Source organism: Amblyomma mixtum, chromosome 1 (assembly GCF_055824585.1).
Source record: "Amblyomma mixtum isolate Tamu chromosome 1, ASM5582458v1, whole genome shotgun sequence".
Classification (NCBI taxonomy): Eukaryota; Metazoa; Arthropoda; class Arachnida; order Ixodida; family Ixodidae; genus Amblyomma; species Amblyomma mixtum.
Genome location: NC_143012.1, coordinates 296,665,068 through 296,686,025, shown reverse-complemented (window position 1 = coordinate 296,686,025; position 20,958 = coordinate 296,665,068). Strand labels below are relative to the sequence as shown.

The 20,958-nt window shown below is 43.1% G+C and overlaps 1 protein-coding gene across 3 annotated transcripts in view; it reads left to right on the top strand.

Moving 5' to 3' along the window:
- LOC149372153 (copper-transporting ATPase 1-like) overlaps positions 1-17,206 on the top strand; it is a 43,640-nt gene extending 26,434 nt beyond the window's left edge. For all 3 annotated transcript variants that reach the window (XM_089566523.1, XM_089566525.1, XM_089566524.1), the window contains 7 exons: positions 1,176-1,446; positions 4,219-4,374; positions 6,061-6,203; positions 6,387-6,590; positions 7,479-7,596; positions 9,410-9,512; positions 11,761-17,206. In XM_089566523.1, coding sequence (XP_089422649.1) covers positions 1,176-1,446; positions 4,219-4,374; positions 6,061-6,203; positions 6,387-6,590; positions 7,479-7,596; positions 9,410-9,512; positions 11,761-12,028 — 1,263 coding nt within the window. In that variant the 3' untranslated portion in view covers positions 12,029-17,206. The remainder of the gene's footprint in view (positions 1-1,175; positions 1,447-4,218; positions 4,375-6,060; positions 6,204-6,386; positions 6,591-7,478; positions 7,597-9,409; positions 9,513-11,760) is intronic.
- The last annotated feature ends 3,752 nt before the right edge of the window (positions 17,207-20,958 follow it).

Genomic DNA, 20,958 nt, shown 5'->3' with positions numbered 1-20,958 from the left:
ACAGTGAGGCTTTGCGGCGTTTTTGATTGCAAAGTATTAATGTATTTTTATGATTCCTAAACATTACCAAGAATTTTCACAGCCCATTGGTTTAATGACGGCATGCCTACTGTCATTTCTGCATTATACAACTCTTAGCTGCGTATCAACATGCACTCAAAGTCAGATTTGATCAATTACACTGGACTTGCTGAAAATTAGGTTCACCTGTCTGAAAAGGGTCTCATCTACCTGCAGCATATGAGGAAGGAAAAAAAAAATGTGTGTGCCTTACTCTAGAGCAGGTCTTTGTCTCCTAGAAGTTCAGGGCACGGATATTTAAAATCTTGACACATACTTGGAGTTCTGTTGTTGTGCAAATTTTGTTGCTCATTCAGGTTTGAAACATTCTGGTGTGTGATGGGATAAATCCTTTTGTAAGGTGCGGTGTGCATGTGATGACTTTTATGCGTAGCATATTGCAATCACTCAGTTCAGCCCTTGGGCGCGGCCGGGCAGCCACCAAACCACGTGACGTGACGTCACGACAGCCGGAGGAAAAACCGTAGGTAAAGATGATGGCGATTCTTGGTGAGAATTGCAAACACAGTAAACAGGAAAAAAAAAAGAAAAAAGGAAAAGGAAATAAGCATTTTGCTTTTTCTGGGCGCTCATTTTGCATCCAATTTTAAATGTTCATGTAAGGGCCGTGGGTGTTCTTCATTAAAACTGTCAACACTGGGCTACATACCTCTGCTCAGAAATATTCGGGGAAATACTCAAAGGGTGGGCGGGGGCTGCCGTTGTAAATTGCCTTGTAGATTGCATATTACATGGAGTTTGTGGCCTAAGTCCCTACCATTAGTGTGCTACCATTTTTTCGAAACACTTCTCATCTGCTTTTCTTCACTGCCTATCTTAGCGACAGCAAGAAAGTGACTTTATTGCCTGTTTTCAGTAACCGTCTTCTCCTGTACTTCCTTTTGGGTGAAAATAGCCATTAATCATCCCTGGATGGTTCATTTCGCACGTGTCTTTGTCTCCCCAACTTTTGTTTGCTTTGAGCCGATAAGACTTACTTTTCTTTCGCCCTGTTTATTCACTGTTATCTTTCTTGTGTCTCAAGTCACTGTGCCTTCTTGGCAGTTGCTTAGACAGTAGTATAAATCCGGCCCAACTTATTGCTCCCTATGCAGACCCTGAAGACTGAATCACTGGGGAAGTGTGAAGACTTCGGGGCAGTGCCTGGCTGTGGCCTGCGGTGCCGAGTGTCAGGCACTGATGCTATGCTGAGCAACATTGACAGTTTGGAGCACCTGGTCGCTAACACCCGGCGTCCTCTCAGCAGCTATGCGGCTTCCCCCAAGCAAGTAACAATTGACCGGTGGACATTACCTGCAAACATCCGCGGTGACACCTTGCTCAGTCCGCCATCAAACATGTTGATTGACCTGCCAGACCCGCAAGGTATGAAAGTGTTTTTGGAGCTTTCATAAATTACCATAGCTATGCACATTATTAGAGAAGCCAACAGCCACAGAAACCAAGGAGCACAGGGGATTTTTTAATTAATTTTTTTTGTGGTGTTGATCAAGTAAGAATATTACTGAATATGTTTTCGCTTAAAGCTAATTGATTAGAAAAGCAGAAGAAAAAACAACCACATGCCGCTGGTGGGATCCGAACCCACGACCTCCGAATTACACGTCCGGTGCTCTACCTCTGAGCTACGGCGACGGCTGTCAAACCTTCTGCTTTCGGGGGTATTTATGTTTACAAATAACCTAACCTTGAGAGTGTTCATCAGCGCCACTCACGTTCGTAAGCGGCAGACGTGGAACGTCCTGAGTTACCGCTGGTGTGACGTAGAACGCCATCGAACGGCGAGGGTGCACAGCGAGGGTGCAAGCTGTGCAGCTATGCACAGCTTGTTTTAGTGCCCCAGAGCTGTGTCATACAGTTGTGTAAGTGAAACTAATGAAGTAGTTCAATGTTTCACATCTCATGTTACTGCTATATGTTACAGGACTGTTTAAAACGATTCTAAAGGTGAATACTAAATTAAGCTACCTTGCTAGTCTAACGTCCCAAGATTGTAAATCTGTCATTTTTGTCGTGAGCAGAGCTTGTATTAGCCAGAAAATTACCTGAAAGTGAAATACATGTGGTGAGCACCCTCAAAAATTGTGATAAACGCGTCTAGTCACGGTAATAATTCGTTGGCCATAGTTGGCTCATCACTTCAATGTGCAACAGTATTTCAATGGAGAAGGGAAGTATTATAGAAATGATGGCGATGATGATGATGATGAATTTTCATGGCTTAAGGGCATCTGCGGCTGGAGAGTGTCGTAGCATAGAGTACTTTTTGCATTCACAGGGCGGGGTCAAAGACCCCATTACCCAGGTAAGCCGAACACCAGGCCAGGGGAAATGCTTGTACCTATTGTATCACTGGTGGGTACCAGGCTGCACTGGGGATCGAACCCTGCATCTCCCGCATGTGAGGCGGATGCTCAAATGACTAGGCCACTGCTACGGTTGCATCATAGAAATAGCATCATAGTGAGTGCTGCTGATATATAAGAATGTGAAGCATTGCTTGCTTTGCATTGGGGGCATGGCAACTTCTGGAGTAGAGCTAAGCCAGATCTCCTGGGGTCATTTGCTGTCTTTCCGGATTGTATGTGTCTCTTGCATATGCGAGGAGAAAACATTGCAAACACAGCATTGCACTTTGAAGGAGGGCTACTCGCTTTGGAGTGAATTTGTTGTTATTGCTGCTTTTCCGGTACATTCATTAGCTAAAAATGACATGTCAGACTTTCACTTTGACTTACCTTTCCAGTTACTAAATGGGTGCAATAAGTCTGCCCCATTTCATATTTTATTTGATAACAGTTGGCAGCTCTAGGTCTAACAGAACTGCTTGTTAGTAGAAAAGAATGGTGTGGAAGTATCATACCAAATGAAGAGTATCAAACCCAAGAATGGTTCACATTTTTAAAAGCCAGATGGCACCACAGTGACTGGAGTTTTTGTGTTTAGATATGTGAGCTTGGTTTAACTAAAAGTGCTGAAGTAACTTCAGAAGAGCTCGCAAAATGCTTCTGTTAGCATTTGTCAGCATGTGCAAGCTATTTTGAAAGTATCTCTACTCCCAATTCTGGCTTCATTCTTCGGAAATAGCCAAAATTACCTCAACAGTTTCGGCTTTGCTTGTGCTTGGGAAGTTTGTGCACACGATAGCTTTATGGAAGCTGAATAGGCAGCATTCAAAGTGAGTGACACGAATTGTTGTTGGCTAAGAAGTGAGGAAAGGAGGCCACTGGTTATAACTGGTCGCTGATACTCTTTTAGCCTTCACAGGTGTTTGGTCATGCGACAGCTTTTTCCAGCTTGAAGCAGTATACCGAAAAGAAAACAAATACATCCAGTACAACTAACTGAGCTTCTTAAGGGAGGAAGCTGGTCTTAGAAAAAAAAAAAAAAAATTGTTTATGAAGTCATACTAATGGAATCATCAAGAAGCATGTATTTTTGCATGCTGATTCCAAATGTGTCATTTAATTTTATGGGAAACAAGTCCTTGTACACCTATATAATATGTTATGCAACTTTTTGCCGACAGCTTTCAATAAATTTTGCTGCAGGAAACTTGCTAGGACACATGCCATTGGCTTGTCTTGACATCAAACTATGCAATAAGGGCAAAATTATTACCTATCCTACCTATCACAGAAGTTGAGTTATAGGGTTTTGAATTTGCCGCTTCACAAACGGGAAGAGACTGATGATTTCAAAATCCTGTAACTCACCTTCTACCAGAGGCAGGATGATAATTTTACCTTTATTGCATAGCTTGATGTCAAGAGAAATCAATGGTATACAGTCTAACAAGTTCCCTGCAGTAGATTTTCTTTCAAACTCTTGGCAAAAGTTACCTAACATATTGCATAAGTGCACAAGGACTTGTTTTACACAAAATTAAATCACATATTTGAAATCAGCATGCAAAAATGCTTATTCCCTGAAAATTTCATTATTACAACTTCATTAATAAAAATTTATTTCTAAGACCCTCTTCCCCCCTTAAAGGTTCTTCCGCCATTGCAATTAAAAGCACCGCATTGAATGTGAGACAGGCTGGTTTATGTGCCGGCTTCTCATTGCTGTGAGTTGTCACTTTGCATCTATGTTGAAGGCAGCGCATGTAGCAGAGGTGGATGTCCTTTGCAGCCGACCACTTGGCCCCCCGCACCGGTAGCAGTGTGGTCCTCATTGGCAACCGAGAGTGGATGCATCGTAACGGCATTGCGGTTGACATAGAAGTGAGCAGGCTCATGGAGCAGCACGAGGAGAAGGGCCAGACAGCTGTGCTTTGCGCCATTGATGGTATGACCACGCACACCTCATGTTTGTTTTGTTCTTGATTTTGTTATGTTTTTGAGTTGTCACATAGACATACGAGCTGTTGTAATGTCTCCATTTCATTGACATGTAAGATGCACTGCTCTACTACTGTCACACTGAGGTCCTAAGAATGTGTGATATGCTGGTACAAATAAGCCACACTTACTCTGATTTGACAGTATTAACCATGCTTGCTATTTTGGTTGCCACCAAGTATCTGCTTTGTCTTAAGGGCACTACCGTACATACTCGTGTAAGGGCTGCACCCGCAACTTGGCAGCTGGTAATTTGGAAACAAAAATGTCGGCCAGAAGAATTGCGTCATGTATAATATAATTTTGCCCACGTGGTATGTTATGCTAGACGCTCATAGACAATAACTGCCTGCGCGACCACGCACGAGTTGTCCCGCATGCTAGACTCCGCCTGGAACCGTGAACATGCGGTGCTACAGTGCTGCTAACTCATCCTGTGCACTCAGTGTTCACACCCGAAAGGATGAAACATTATGCTATGGAAAAAACTAGTATGGGGTGCACCCATATTAGCAGTCATTTAAAAATGGCCTTTGGTTCGATTTGGGTAGCTGACGAATGCACGTACAAGAGCCGCCATCGCTGCGAGCTGGCGGTGAAGGTCAGAAACTAAAATCACATGGCTAGGCTCTTTTTTGGTCGATCAACAGCGGCCTTCCTATCGTCGTCACGTCTGTTGATACACGCTTGTCAGAGGTGTCTTAAGTTGCAATGCATCATGCAATGGGCGAAGTTTTTACACGATCACTTACCCTGCCAGTGACACTTTGACTCGGCCCGTTTCGGAACCCCATGCAAAATTCTGTAAGTGGGCTTTCCCACGTATTGTAGTTGACGAAAATGAAGCGGCCAAGCTCACGCTTCAAGCATTGTGAAGCAGACGGGACGAATGCTTTGGATGTGGACATTAAGTTCGTAACACATAATAGAAGGATCAGTCAAAAAACCGTGCGCTTTTGAGTTGTGGTTGTTCGAATAGGGGGGTGGGGTGGCAATCTTGTTTTCACCACGTGTGATATGTGTGAAAGCCTAACATAAAGTTGGCACGGTATTCTATCACTGCCAAATAGAGGGTATTTACTTGATGTGACAGGTGCTGTTTTGGTGTACAGCCGCGCAATTTCACCGGTGCAGGCTGGAGCAGGGGACAGCAATCCAATTAAATCCTGCCCACTGCCTTTTGTCGTTCTCCATGTACACCACCATGGCTCCCACTGAGGCTCAAATTCTGAAATTTTCAAGTATTAAAAAATTCTCAAGTATCTAATTCTCGTATTAAATATGAATCAAATAAACATATTTGATTCGTATTCAGAATTTGGAACATTTGCACGCCCATAGGTCATAACCATACTTTATACAACAAACATTTTTATCTGATTACATCTTTTGTTTGGTGAGGTCACCATGCATCATCACTTTATGAACAAAATTTATTTTCACTGACTATTAGTGAGCAAGATCAGTTTAACTTGGAAACAAATGTTATGAGGGGTGACTACAAAATATTTGTTATGTGGCAGGTGGCTGAAAGCAAATCTTACAAGAAAACAGGAACTAAGAGACGTCACTTTGCAAGAGGTGATGAAAAAGGAAAAAGAAAAAAGTTTATTTTGTGTTTTCCCGATGACAGGAGTCCTGGTCTGCATGCTAGCGGTTGCTGACACAGTCAAACCTGAAGCCCACTTGACAGTCTACACATTGAAAAAAATGGGCCACGAGGTGATTCTTCTGACAGGAGACAACAAGCGCACTGCAGCTGCCATTGCTCAACAGGTATGTGCTTGCTTGTGTTTTGTACACCTCAAGAACAAAGATCTTTAACAGTTCAAGCTGCTAATTAGAAATTTGGTATCCTCGCCACTGTGGCATGCAGCCTAAATGTGATTGTAAATGTGGTTAGTGTAGTGTGTTTTTCCTGATTTAACCTGCCTTGTATGCTGCTGGCATCCTTTCTAGGTTGGCATCAAGCATGTGTATGCAGAAGTGCTTCCATCTCACAAGGTTATGATGATCAGGCGGCTTCAAGAGCAGGGGCGACGTGTCGCCATGGTAGGCGATGGTATCAACGATTCCCCAGCCCTGGCTCAAGCTGACATTGGCATTGCCATTGCCAATGGCACTGACGTCGCTGTCGAGGCTGCTGATGTAGTTCTTGTCCGTGTGAGTATTAGATATGTTCAAAATCACAGCGCGTGCAGATTTAATGGTACATAGTTGTGTAGCTTCACATTACATTATGTGATATACAGTGTAATCTCGATTATAGAAATCTCGCAGGGTCACAAGAAATATTTGTAATCATCTAAAACGAAGAAACTTTGTATGCGAAAGAGTGGCAAATGCATTCATGCAGATCTGTTTACAGCTGGCGAGATTTATTAAATACATTTAGCATAGCCTGTACTGTAGTGATGCGGGAGAGCGTTCATAACAGCCGCATTTATGCCATTGTACACAGTTCACTCTGACCTGGGAATTTTACAAATTCATGTCATCCTGCAATTCGTATCAACTGTGATCACATCGTTGAGATTCTACTGTAAACCTTTCTGCGTGTTCATATGCAGAAAAGCCGATGACTGCATGCATTCTACTTTATAGAGGTAGCTTTCTCTCCCTTAGGGCTTAGCAGCAAAGATATATATGAAGAGTTCTGTACTCTAAAAGTGATGATATCCTCGCATTATAACAGATGTCTAGTACTCTTGCAGACATCCTGTGCCCACATCTGATCACATCATCATAGATGTATCTAAGGGGAGAGGCGTCTAGGCAGATGACCCTCCCCATGTATATCGAGAAATTTTGTATGGGGCCCATTTTTCGATGAAAAGAATTCAAGAAGTGTAATTTCCAGATGTTCAAACCTAAAACTAACTTTACAGCTGTTGAAAATTTGGTCATGTTGTAATAAGTTATACGATTCATTACTTTTGAATTATTTAAGGTTGGTAGTTTTTACATGAGAATGTAACCGGTCTTTATGGCTCTAGGGTAATTTCTTATAATCGGGTTTTGAAGTTCTGTTGTATCGTTGATTCATTTCAGAATGACCTCCTCGATGTTGTGGGCGCTATAGCTCTCTCCAGAGCCACCGTGAGAAAAATCCGTCTCAATTTCTTCTTTGCCACTGTATACAATGTCATCGGAATTCCTCTGGCAGCTGGTAAGTGCGTGATAGTGCTCAAGCTCATTTATACACGTGCTTACAATCTTAAAAAAAAATTTTGCATTGAGGAGGAACTGAAAAAATGTGATTCAGTTAGCTGAAGTCAGATCTAATTGGAGGCAAGGCTGGTTATGGAAAACCTGGGTTCTGAGAAATTCACGAGGTTTTATTTTGCTTAAAGTGAAGTTAGCAATGACTATGCTGTTGCTCAAGGTTCTGTTGAGAATTTCTGTGGAGCCATGGTTATGCACTAATCATGCAATGACCTACATTTTACCAGAAATTTAAAAAGTTGCTGACCTTCTGTAGAATTAATGCGTCAAAAGTTGATATTACAAAATGCAATAATATGTACACCCTACCTCATAAAGTTACCTGAGCAGTGGAAAGGAGGGACAAGAACATTTGTAACCTTCTGGCACTTTTCACAGCAAAAGTAAGCAATAGTATTTGCTAGCGCTCACTCACAGAGAGTGCTTCCTACTTGAAATTTGCCCTGACCATGCGGGAAATCGAACTCACTTGGGCTCCTATGCGCCTGCAATCACACTCTGCTGAGACTGCTCATAGCGATGGAATGATATTGTCAAACATGCTGGGGCTCATTTTAACCTCTATCCGGTTAGCTCACTTTGAATTAGATCAGATCACTCAGACTTTGACTGAGGCTCATTTTGGTTGAGCATTCAACTTCACATGTAACCATCGGATGCTTGCAAGTGTACTGGCTTGGACTGAGCCACAGAGCTTTAGAGTTTCCAGGTGGCACATCTGAACACTGGTTGTGATAAAATGCTTGGCCTGTTTGCTTGGTGTCCCTCTTGAAGGGATAGCAGTTTGTTTATTTGTTCATCTTAAAGACTGTTAATGCTAAACCTACAGTGCCTAGTACTTAAAATGACACAAAGACTCACACAGCACTGTGTTGTATTTTGTGCTTGGCTCCGTAGGATTTGCTGTCCGTGGCCAACTAGCATGTATTAGTACTGTGGTCTGTGTGAGGATATGATTATTAACTTGACCTTTCATGGTGGCTCAGTGGCTATGCCACTTTGCTTTTTGAACATCAGGTAGCAAGTTTGATTGCTGGCCACAAGAGCCATATTTATATGAAGCTGAAATGCCAAGGTGCTCATGTGTTGAGATTTTAGTACATGTTAAACCACGGAAGGTGATAAGAATGAATGTGTTCTTCCAATGTGGTACGCCGCACGAGCCAGATGTTACTTTGACCCATAAAAATCCACATATGAACTCTAATTGCTAGGTTGAAGGATATTTAGAGGTGGCACCACATATATGACTCTTAATTGTCACTTTTGGAATGATACTGCTCACTCATTATATATTCCTGTATAGCCCACTGCTTAAGGTTCCATTCTGGGGTATATATGCCATGATATGGATTGTACACTGTATTGATCATGTCAGTTTCTGTTTATCTGAAGGGCACTAATTATACTCCTTTTAGTATGATTCTGCTACTCCCTTGAATCTCAGGCAAGAGAGGCATAAATACTGTGATGTACTTCAGTCTTTTCTTTTTTGCCTTTGCCATAGTGATCATAAACAGAAAGAAGCATTTACATCAGTCAGTCGATTACTTTAATGCAGTGCAGAATTTTGTCTTGCGATGGAGTCTGTTTGACATCCTATGTTCGTGCTTTCCTTGGAGCACATGGATATGTAAGTAGTATTATAAGAAGAGGCAACCTCTTCTGGTTTCTGCCACAAGAAATGAAACTACAGTTGCCCACTAAATTGCGGGTAGACTGCTCTATGCACAAGTTCGTGTTATTTTGCTGTGCAGGTGTTTTCATGCCCTATGGTGTTGTCCTGAAGCCTTGGATGGGTGCTGCTGCAATGGCCATGTCAAGTTTCTCTGTGGTCTCCTTTTCACTCATGCTCAGGCTGTAAGTTGCTGCAACATTGCGTGACTTCTTCTGCCCCGGCTGCCTGACAGTGTGTACCTTAATGATCTGCTTGTCCACTAGAGAGGCCGCTGTTTTCTCTCGCATAGACAGATGCGTGCTTACTGTGCTCTAGCATTTCTGCATCAGCTTTTATTCTGCGGCTAATTACTAGCTGCCTTTCTGCATGCCTGGACAAGAAAAATTTGGCTAGTAATGGCCAGGTTCTTTTTTCTGAATTCAAGCCTTTTCTTTATCCATGTTTGCTGATTTCTGAAATATTTGTGATTTTCAGTTCTTGCTGATTCTTACTACCTTTTGGTCAGTACATTCGAGACTATGTGTGGGAACTTTGTGGCACTGGTGTGCACGACTGTTGAAACAAATTAACGGCATGGTAGCTTGTAGGGCTGGGAATGTGTGGTGGCGAGTTCCTTTCATTGTAACAAGATGAAGATGGAATCAATGAGATTGGGTCCCTTTCATCTTTCAGCACCATTTTTATGTCAGTTAGGTCGCTTGAAATTCACCAACTCATGTGCCACGTGTCATGTGTCATGACTCAGTTAAGTGATCTTCTGTCTCGCAGTTCTGATAGCTGTTGGTTTCTGTAGAGGCGGTGGCATTGAGGGACTAGATAAATTAAATCACTCAAGTGAGCATCTGGGAAAAGGCATCAAAAACGTGCTGGCTTGAAATTGGTGAAAAATACTTCATGTAAAGGCACTTAATGCGATTCTGTTTTGTTTTTTTTTACATGGGTCATTTTGTGCTGGTGCATTCCAGCTCAGCAGCAATTTGGTTAATCTTGTCTTGTTTGAAGGTTTTGAAAGAGTGTTGATTAGGCCTTCACTCTCTCATCTTGTGCTGCATGGTAAGCACTTAAGGCAGTCACAGTTCATAGTTTTGTAATGGACTTTTTCTTTGCATGTACAGATGCCTTATTGTGATCTTTTGGCAACTCTTGAAGCTTTATCTTCAAAATGCATTGCAAAACACCAGTGAGCTACAATATCGTAGTAGTGCCAAATCTTTCACACACTTGCATGAATATCATCAAGTGTGCAAAGGAAAGCGAAGGCATAGAAAAAAAATGCATAAGCCAGGCACTCATTTGAGAACCTGTCTCGTGTGGGGTTCTCTACCTGCTCATCTGTGTTCATGCTTTTTAACCCCTTCAGGCACAAATTATTTCGCAAAGGTGGGAAAATGTTGAATTTTTCAAATTTTATTGAGCAGCATGCCAAGAGTGCACAGAAAAAAAATTTTCATCCTCCTAAATTTTTAATTGTGATTTATCTTAATGAGACATATCTCCACATTGTGACTCAACACAGTTTTCAGTGTCTCATTTGTACTTCTTTCGACTCATTCCTGTCATTAAAGCTTATCATATAAACAAGTCGGCACATTTTAAGCATTTTAGAAGCACTCATTCTCGCGGAACAGGAAAAGTAAAATGCACACTGATTGGAGCCGTAACAGAACTGCCATAAAACAAGGAGGCATCATCTGAAAAATGATTTTTGGAGTTCATTTCACATGCCTGGCTTGAATTAGTTCTGCGGACAAGTTTGCACATTTTGGCAGTCAATTATAGTGCCAACATTTCTGTACATCACGTGCAGTATGACTTGCAGCACCCTGGCGGCCAAGCTCACAGCGAGGCAGCGATGCAAAAAGGCGAGGGTTTTGGCATTCTAGACATACGCGTCGCTCCTGAGCCCTCTCCTATCCTCCTTCTCCTCTATCACGAAGTAGATCATTCGTTGAAGCGATCACCAGGCACGCCGATGAGCGCTCTTGCAATGCCCTAGCTCAGGGGTGATGCGCATCTCTGGAATGGCCAGACTGTTGTCCTTTTTTTTTTTTCCCGCACACATCACATGCTTCGCTGTGAGCTCGTCCCCCAGCGCTCCGCGGCATGATCCGTAGCATTGCAAGTCATACTGCGTGCATCTTCTGTGTGGGAATTTGGCAGTGTTCATGACCATGTACAAATGAAACATGCAGTGCCTAAAGAGGTTTAATTGTTTCTCAGTGCAGAATGAACCAGATAGCTCAACCATGTCTCGAGCTAATCCCAGAAGCCAGCTCGTCGCTTTCCGTTTTTGATTTTGTTATCTTAAAGACCCCTTTCTAGGTATTACATAAGGAGTTTTTAAGGTGTTAATATCACTCTCTTAAAACATGGGCATTATGAATGGGTTCGTAGCTTAACTGGAGTTTTCGTTGGCTACTTATTCCATAGGTTCACCAAGCCTAGAAGGGCCACGCTCGAGACACCGCAGTACCTCTCGGAGCTGCAGAGGCAGGGCAGCTCTCGGGGGCCCAGTGATGACCTGTCTATCCACTGTGGCCTGGACGATGTTCCTGCCAAATCCGGTGCACAGTTTAAATCGTCCATTCGTGGCTCAACTTTCAACATACTGTTCAGCAGCCTGAGGGACAAGGCTGAGAAGACCAAGCAAGGCCAGTTGCTTGGTCAGGACGAGGAGAACGGAGACATGGGCTCGTAGAGCCCCTGTCACTGATCGTTCGTGGATTGTTTGCCACTGCATTCGCTTTTCCACAAGGCAGTGTGAATGGCAGCTGGATTGAACCACGACACATGCTCGTTGACTGGTATAGTTGATGGTCTACAAGTTATCTCCTCCAGGCTTTTATGAAGAGGAAATAGTGTTAGTAGTGCCTCACTGTTCTGTCTGAATTGTTCTGCATTCCCAGTGTTCCGCTGCCTTTTATGTGGACAGTGGTGTGTTTAAAGCAGCTGGCTTTATCTCACGTGTGGACCAATATTTTGTTGAGATATTATATTACTTTGTAAAGGAGTGAGGTTTGCGAGCCCAAGGCATGTTTCCATGGCACTAGGATGACCAAAGTGTTTGCGTGATTTTTGACCACATAAGCTATGTGTAGTCGAGGGTTTGGCAGAAACCTGTCTGGCCGGGGATGGACATGAAGGTGAAGGGAGCACCGACTAAAGAAAAAATGTTCTTGATGTTCTGGCTTCCACAAAGGAGCATGCGAGAGCCAAAACGTCGCGAACTTTTCTTTTTTCATCGGTGTTCCCATTCACCTTCACAAGCTAAATGTAGTTGAAATATGTGGGTGCATGCTCGACGGAAGTGATTCACGAACACTGTGTAATGAAAGTGATTGCTCTCAGTGTGTGAAGTGATAAGTAGGTGTCAGTATAATTTGAAAGGCATGATTACTTACTGATGGAGAGCTGCGTGTTGGCACTGTGACATCCTGCCACTGGAGGCTTGAAGTAGCGTGCAGCTTGCTGTGGCTCTTTCGTAAGATACCCTCTTTGCAGAGAAATTCAACAGAGGGTATGAGGGCACCGGGCAACGTCGAGTGCGCAGCTGCTGAAACCACTGCTTGATTGTTTACGAGGTGACGTGCCAAAATGAGATTCTGTGTCAAGTAACTTGGCTTTAGTCATTTCATGTAGTATAATACATACTACTGTCAGTGAAACTAAAAGGGACATTTAGTCTTCACATACAATGACCTTGCACAACTGCCATGTCCCAAGCATGAACTGCTTGTGTTTGTTTTGCTAAGTTAGCCGCTGTAACGTCATTTTGATGTTACATATTTACACGCAGCATTTTTGAAGCTTTTTTTTTTTTTCAGGCAACCATTTACATGCCTGGTCGACTTACATTTCTAGAAGATTCTTATTTGCATTTCACTTATTGTGTAGTTAGCACTAACATTGAGGAGTAGTATTTTTCAATAATTGTGTGTATTTCGTTGCACAGTGGCCCCAGTTGTTGCATATAAATGAATATATATTTTGCTTTTATGTGATCAACGCTGCACTAACAGTCAGGTTATTCTCTTAATGTGAAATCAAAAAGAAAACGGCTTTCAGTTTGTCAGCACAGCTTAAATATATATACTATTCTTATATTTCTGTATGTTTTGATGAGCGTAAATTATATTGGTTATTGTATAACTATAACTAATACTTGTGTATTGTGGCTACTATGACACAAGTTTTTATGTGCCTGCTTGTCATGTACTCTTTCTTAGTTTATTTTGCATCTTTTTATTTGTTTATTGTATAGTTTGGGCTCCAGTTCCCCGTTTCTGGTTATAGTTTTCTGTTTAGTCGTTTTGTGTGCTGAAACTGAGAACTGTTTAGCGAGATTCATTGCTTGTGAACGATCCATCATAAGGGACTGCCATATTGGTATCTTTGGTTTTACTGATAGTGGCTTCAGTGTTTTACTGTTCTGATATGCACGATTATGTCGTGATATGCCCTGTGGTTAAAGACGTGTCTAATATTTTTTGTCCTTCATTATCGAAAAGCTATGGAAAATGTTTAGCCTGCGTATGCCCAAATCCTTATCATGAGAGAAATGCTGCAGCTTTTTATAACTCCAGCCTCTTTTGGCTGGCAGAAAGGTTTTTGAACATATGTGGAGCACTGGAAAATAAGTAACGCCAAATTAAGTATATCCTTCTTTCACATCCTCTCGGCTTTGTACCAACATAGAGGTGTTTAATTTATTCATGAAATTGAATGAATGCATGCACTGATGTTTTTCAGATATTGATTTAAACGGTAAATAGGGATGTTTGGCTTATGGTGAATTCTATGGGTTGAATTGCTAAAGCAGTCTTGATGGAGATTAGATAATTGTAGCCACAGCTATGAACACAAAAAATGATATGCATAGACATTTGTTAAATGACGTGCTTATCTCGCATTTTTTTTCAGTGCATGCACAAATGTCATTGAATTGCTTCTGAGTAGCATTAGAAAATTTTCAGCAATGTTTTATTGTTGTGTTCTGTCCAACCGTCTTATTGTTGAAAGTGCTGAACAGATTTGGCCTGGCTTTGATGGCATTGAGCTTTTATTTGATGTAACACTCACTATCCCGTCAGTGTTCTCAAAATCATAGTTTCCTCAGCATTTATGATTTGTGAGTGTATGTATCCCAGAAGCCTTCCTATGTTTCTGTCATTAGGTGTATCGGAATGCAGCACAGAAAGGTGCAATCAAGAGCTTTGTTCTGTCATCAGGTGCAATTTTTTATTACCTTTGGACTGATGTGGCCATGTTTAGTTTAGTTCAGTGGTGTGGTACAATTGTGAAGGCCAATAATACTGTGTGGTATCTTGTGTGTATGGTGCTTGTTGACTGTGCTAAGGTTCTGTGCTGGAGCATTCATATAACGAAGCTCAGAGGAGAGGCTTTGCATCTTTTCGTCACTACATATTTACAACTGTCAGACTTTAAAGCAAAACCTTTTTTTTTTGTTTCTACAGTATTTACTTTCTTGACAACAGCCATCCACTTACGCTGATCTTTTGTGGCCATTCTGCAGGCCCTTTTAATTCTTGGGCTGAGCACCCTTCCCTGAGATGTCTCCCACTGTTTTTCATGTCTAATACTTTCAGGATTTCTAAGATCTTTTTTTATTACAGTAATGCTTTTTATTTAGTTTTTGTTTTGCCAAAGTATTTTAAATGTGTGCAAGTCCTTGAACATTGAAGCATGAAGATTGTTTTGTTTTATTCTGTGTAAGGAAATAAAGATGGCTTTTAGATATTTCCGGAACTTTATCCCGGTACACTTGCTAGCTTTTTTGTACATCTGGTGTCAGAAGTTTACGGAACACAAGATTACTGAAAGAATTTAATGTTATTACTGTCACCACATTCAGTCTGGAATAGATATATGCAACCCAATTTCGAGTATGCGAACTGCAGAGTGCACTAGTTATTCTCTTGCACTGAGGCTTGGATGCAAAGAAATTAACTTTCTTCGCAAAAGGTGCGTTCCATAAAGTTTTGGCAGCAGGTGTACGTAAAGCTGTAGACTCATGCCTATGTAGTAGTGTGTACTCTTGCATGTGCCTGCTTCGATATGTCGCCTGAAATATGCCCTGTGATATTATGATGTGTGTATGTATTCAGCTATATTAGCGTGGAAGCACGCACAATGCAAGCTCAAAAGTGCAAAGTACAGTCATTGTCCTTAGAATATTTGTTGTTGTTTTCTGGGCTGTGAGAGTGTAAGTGTTTTTGGTAATTCCTGTTTGATGGTTTCTGGTTTCTGTCAAAATGACTGCTGTCGTAATTCACGATGTAAATGTTTAATTCGAACAGTTTTCTTAGATACATGGAAGTTTGTGGGTTTTCTGTTGCAAGTAGACATTAGTTGTGCGAAATGATTTATGATTGCCAGCTCTAAAAGGCGAGCTTCAGAACATATCGTAAAGTTGCTAGCAGACATCATAGAAGTCTATTTTACATTGGTTGCAGAGGAGAAAGCCATGTTTATTTGCAGTGTCCTTTAAAATAGTCTGTCAATAAAGCTCTTCCAGTTCTTACGCAGTTTGGTAAGAGTGCTGAATGAAAAGTTTTGCACCTACATGGGCAGTAGTCGTACTGATATGGAAAATCTTTTTCGGGGTTGCAAGGAAGCACGTGAAGCATTCCGTTGTTCTCTTCTACTGAATATCATCCAGCCTTTTTACATCACTGCATGCTGCATAGTGGCATGCCATACACGTAGTTGTACAGTTATGTAAATTGAGACTGCCAGCTTTGGTGAAGAATATTTTATAAAGTGCCAAGCAGACTTTTAATAGACATTATTTTTCAACATTCGTGTTATATTCTGGAGTTGAGAACTAAGTAACTAGCCGGACTTGCTTAAGGCTAACCTGCATAGAATTTGTTTGTACCATGTCCATGATCAATGCCCCAATCCATTCTGACAGTTTTGAGAATGAATGCTGTGTCTTTATGTCGCTATTTAAACCCCCTACACATTTTTGTCTTGGCTAAGAAATAACAGGAACAGCATGCAGTTTGAAATGAAATGGCTGGCATGTATAGTTCTGGATTCTTTGTTGCTGAGTGGGTAGCTAGGACCTAGGCCTAGCGTTGCTCCAAGTGATTGAAAGCTGCTTTTGATTTCAAAAGGTAGCTATTGCTGTTTACATAATCAACCGAAACCACACAAATTTTTTGTTACGAGTATAGACGGCAAGGTTCATGTAGTGGTCGTGGTTTTTTGAGATGTGCTTGAGCAAAGGAAGCGACCTATAGTTGTGTACAAAATATTGATTTCTTTTGGGGTGGTGGGGACGTTTACCAGTGAGATTTTTAATGTACACTGCTACGTCTTGTTGTCAGTGTGCAAGTGTTCATGTACAACCGTGGTCAGAAGTCTTCAAGCCGCATAGTATAGTTGGTTTTTGAGAACTGTAGCAGATCCCTTACGGCACCCTCAGGGTGAAAAGAGTTTCAGATGCTTAGGACAAGGGTTCTCTCACCTTGCAGAGATTTAGAACTTCACGGGTGCCATAATCTTCTTTCTGTATGGCAGAAGGCCAGACCATGTGACCTGAAGATTTTTGTCCAAGGATGTATTACTTAGGGACCAGTAGTAATACGGGTGAATGCCAGTGTTTATTTGATATTAAACTGAAACTAAGACTTCAAGAGTTGGAAGTGACCTTGCTAACAGATGTGAGGGGTCATCCTTTCACCTTCCCCTTTTTTCTTCACCTTGTCTTCTGGTTTTGTAGTGAGAGAAAAGTGTACCACGTGATGTATTAACAAAGAAATATCAGATTGCATTTATACTCAAGCGCTTATGATGACCATTTACTGTGTGTACTGGCTTGATGCTTCATTAAACTTGGTGTAACAATGTGCCTTCCCTGCAGTATTGTGTACTTTTGTGGCTTGCTGGTCAGTTGATACCTTTGCTTGGAGACCTGGTTACTTCACTGAAATCTGTAGTCAATGAGTCTAGCTATAGCAGTTGTCGACGTTAGATGGCACCTAGCAGTCATGATCACACAGTTTGTTTTGCTCCCCTGTCTTCACAAGATGCACAAGCACACCACAACAACAGCTAATGCAATGGGGATTGCCACAAATCTGGCCAACACTGAAGTGCCCATGGGGAGTGCTACTGTGCGATGCTGCCCATGAGTGGTATTCACGTGCTTTGAAGGTCGCACGACCTTCAAATGCCCTCTGATGACGGCGAAGTCCGGGTTACCGGCGGCAACGCGTAGTACGGTGTGTGTTAAGCCGGTTCCTTCTTCATACCACTCAGAAGCCACATGCTTGCCAACGTAGAAGTGACTCGTATATCAAGGTTGTGTTTGTGTGCACGCCAGCATAGGGCTGAACAGCGAACATGTACGGCACATGTCTATAAGAGCAAAGTAGTGCTTAGGCAAACAGGGAGCAGAAATTGAAAAAAAGTCAATAAGTTGAACGCTGTGTTGAAGAGAGTGCTCGTGAACAAAAATTACTGATGCGAAAGCATTACTAGTCCCATTACGAGAAAAGCCGATGGCGTGTGTGTGTGTGCAATTGCAGATAGTACAGAAAATCTTGGCGATGGCATGATGGCATGATCAAGCGGCTGTATGACACACGCAGCAAGCCAAGCACCACCACTTAATTCATACAATCCTACACATGTTCGCCACTGGCCGACCTCCTTGTGGCACCAGTTTCCCCGATATACCAAAATTTCATAAGATGCAACCGTTTGCCATACAGTGTTCCAGATGGTGTCGCACGATTTCTCGCTGCATATAGCTTACATGTGCTAGTCAAGTTGGAGGCTAGCCTGCAACAGGGATTCGAGCTGACGACATATGTGCCTTTAATTTTATGCTTTCCCAGACTCTTGTATCAAAATTGTGATGCAATCTATTGTCATACGCTGTTTCGGGTGGCTACATATGCGCATGCATGTGAGCGTCCCAAACAGTGAAACATCTACGTAGGTCTTGTATTCATGATGTGCAAACTCTGCCAACCCCATCGCCGTGCAGTGAGAGGGTCCGAATGTTTGCGGTCTGGTGCGGTACCAATACGCAAACACAAACTCGTAAAAATAAACTCGTAAACATTGCGTGTAAACAATGTACCCAGGGACAGTGTATGCTTCATTGCATGTAAACAATGTACCCAGGGACAGTGTATGCTTTTGTATTCCCATGCATACACGTCTTAAGTGTGTCTGCCGATTTTTTATTTTTTTTTCAGTTTTTTTTGGCTTTTCTGCCTTGTTAAAATTTCTAGGCCTTTACCTCACGAAAATCTAGCGATTCAGTAGCCAGGGGTCATCCTACGCCCATGATGAACAAGTGGGCGCAAACGTTACGAAGGCACAGAAAGAGGACCACAAGACAGGCGCCGTTTCACAATCCTACGTGGTGGAATTGTGTGTTGCTATATGTTATCAAAGAGGGAAAAAGGGAGGAGTGAAGCTTTTTTAGACCAGAGGCTAAACAAGCTGGTTGTGTGTTTGATACATGGCCCTGCTGTGCATTACATCTGCTATATACGTGGCGATTTTCCTTCCATCTTCGTTTCACATTATATCCACATGCGGCACTGATGGGGGCCCAGTTGGTGCCAGTTGACAGGCCTTCTTGCAGTCAACGCAGCACAAGCTAAACAGACAGTGCCGTAGATTCAGAATTCGGTCTGTTCGTATGAACGCTATGGCACGACTCCTTGGTCAACACCACTGGCACTGAACGCGTCGAACCCCACCAGAGGAGGAACTCGCGGCACTCTGGAAACCATGGTTTTTCCGGAGAGAGCCGTTCTACAATGTGCAATGCTTTTTTCCAGCACATCTCATGCTTGTACCTACTCTTGACTACGAGATAGGCTACATTTTTTTTTTTTTTGCGCTGATCCCGCGCTCGACTCTTGCTGCTTCGCACTCGAGGAGATGACGTATTGATATTGGCGGGTATCATAATACTGCGTTGTAATTGTAAAGACATTACTCTGACTGAAAATGGAGCTTTTGTCCGCTACAAAAGGCAAAAGAAAAAAAAAACTCATAGGATGGTTGCCACTGTGCAACGCGAGATCAGCGACAGCTGCTGGGGTATTTTAAATGCTATAGCATTAGGAGGGCCATGAAAGCGAAAACTCCGGCGTCGCTGTTTATGTGATGTTTGCACCTGCCAACCGTGGGAGGTGGCAGGTGATGTGTAGGGGATTTCTTCACCTGCCAACCGTCTCCCTCACCCCCTCTCAACTTGTAGAGGAGAAAGGGAGTTGTTGTACAAAGGATGACGGCAGAAATCAAAACTACTAAGAATGACCGGCGTCAGCATCTGTGCACCTGACAACAGGGACACGTGGTGTTTAGGGAATTTCCTTCCCTCTACCTTTCAAGTGTTCCCTGTCTCTCTTTTCACTTTTAGAGGAGAGAAGGTAGAGACTGTATAATGACTGAGCAAAAAACTTTAGGGGACACTTAAGGTCTGCCTTAAGGGTATGACACGATATTGTTATTGTGGATCCCTTCAGCGGCCAGGGGTCCTCTCTTCGTATCACTTCGCAGACACGGATACTGTTCTTTATAAAAGGACTACAATACGATAGCAAGAGTTCCCTCCCGCTCAAGTACTCCTCTGTCGCCTAGGTTCTGTACATGGTCATTGGTCATTCCTTACATTCATAGACCATAGGGAGTCCTCATACCACACCTGGCACAGTGGTGCAGTGGCTAAGCGATGCGCCACTGCGCTGGCAGGTGGTTGTTCCAAACCCAGCCACCGGTGGGGCTTGCGAGACCCAGGTTGCCCTTTCGGAGCAACCTCATGTGAACATTAATTACCACCTGCCATGGTGGGTTTGCTCACAATGCAGTGGAAAGGTTGTGATGACGTCACTAGATCACATGACCTACGTGGCAGGTGGGCCACCTGCCTTTTCGCTCACGACGCCGGCGCCTGTTTTTCCGCAGGACGGGAACCTTAACGCTATCGCGTTGAAATGACAATCGGCACCTCTAGCATACCGTGTTAGCGGTACCGGAGTACCGGGAGTCCGCACGCAGCCAATGCGCATGCGCAAATCGCATTGACGACGCTAGATGGCGCCAGGTCACAGGCAGCTGCGCGTGAGTCTGCAGCATCGGGACCACGGAAGAAAAAAAAAACTGAGGGAGCGCGACGCTACAGTGTTTTAGAATAGAACACTGTAGCGACGCCAAGCGGCCAACCTCCGCAAGCCAAGTGCTCGTGAAGCCGCTCTCTCTCCCCTTTTTCGCTCTCCCAGTCAGTCCCTAATGTTTTTTGTTGATATGTTTTAGTGTGCGCGTCTGCGCGGCCCGTGGCGCGGGCATCTTCAGCAAGGAGGTTGATCTACTGTCAGTTTGCCGCGCTGGTCCGCGCATGCGCGCGCGCAACGGGGCTAGATATCACCGCACGCTTCCCTCCCGAGATTTTTTTTCCCCTCCATGATCGGGACCAATCAGTGCCTTCTGACCGGCCGGCGGCGTCTGCGGTATCTGTGTGAAGCCTCCACCTGCCAATCATGGCAGGACTCTAAACACCACCTGCCAATCATGGCAGGTGGTGTTTAGAGTCGCTGGATAGATTTTCAGAGTACCGTGTTAGTTCTCCCTGCGCCC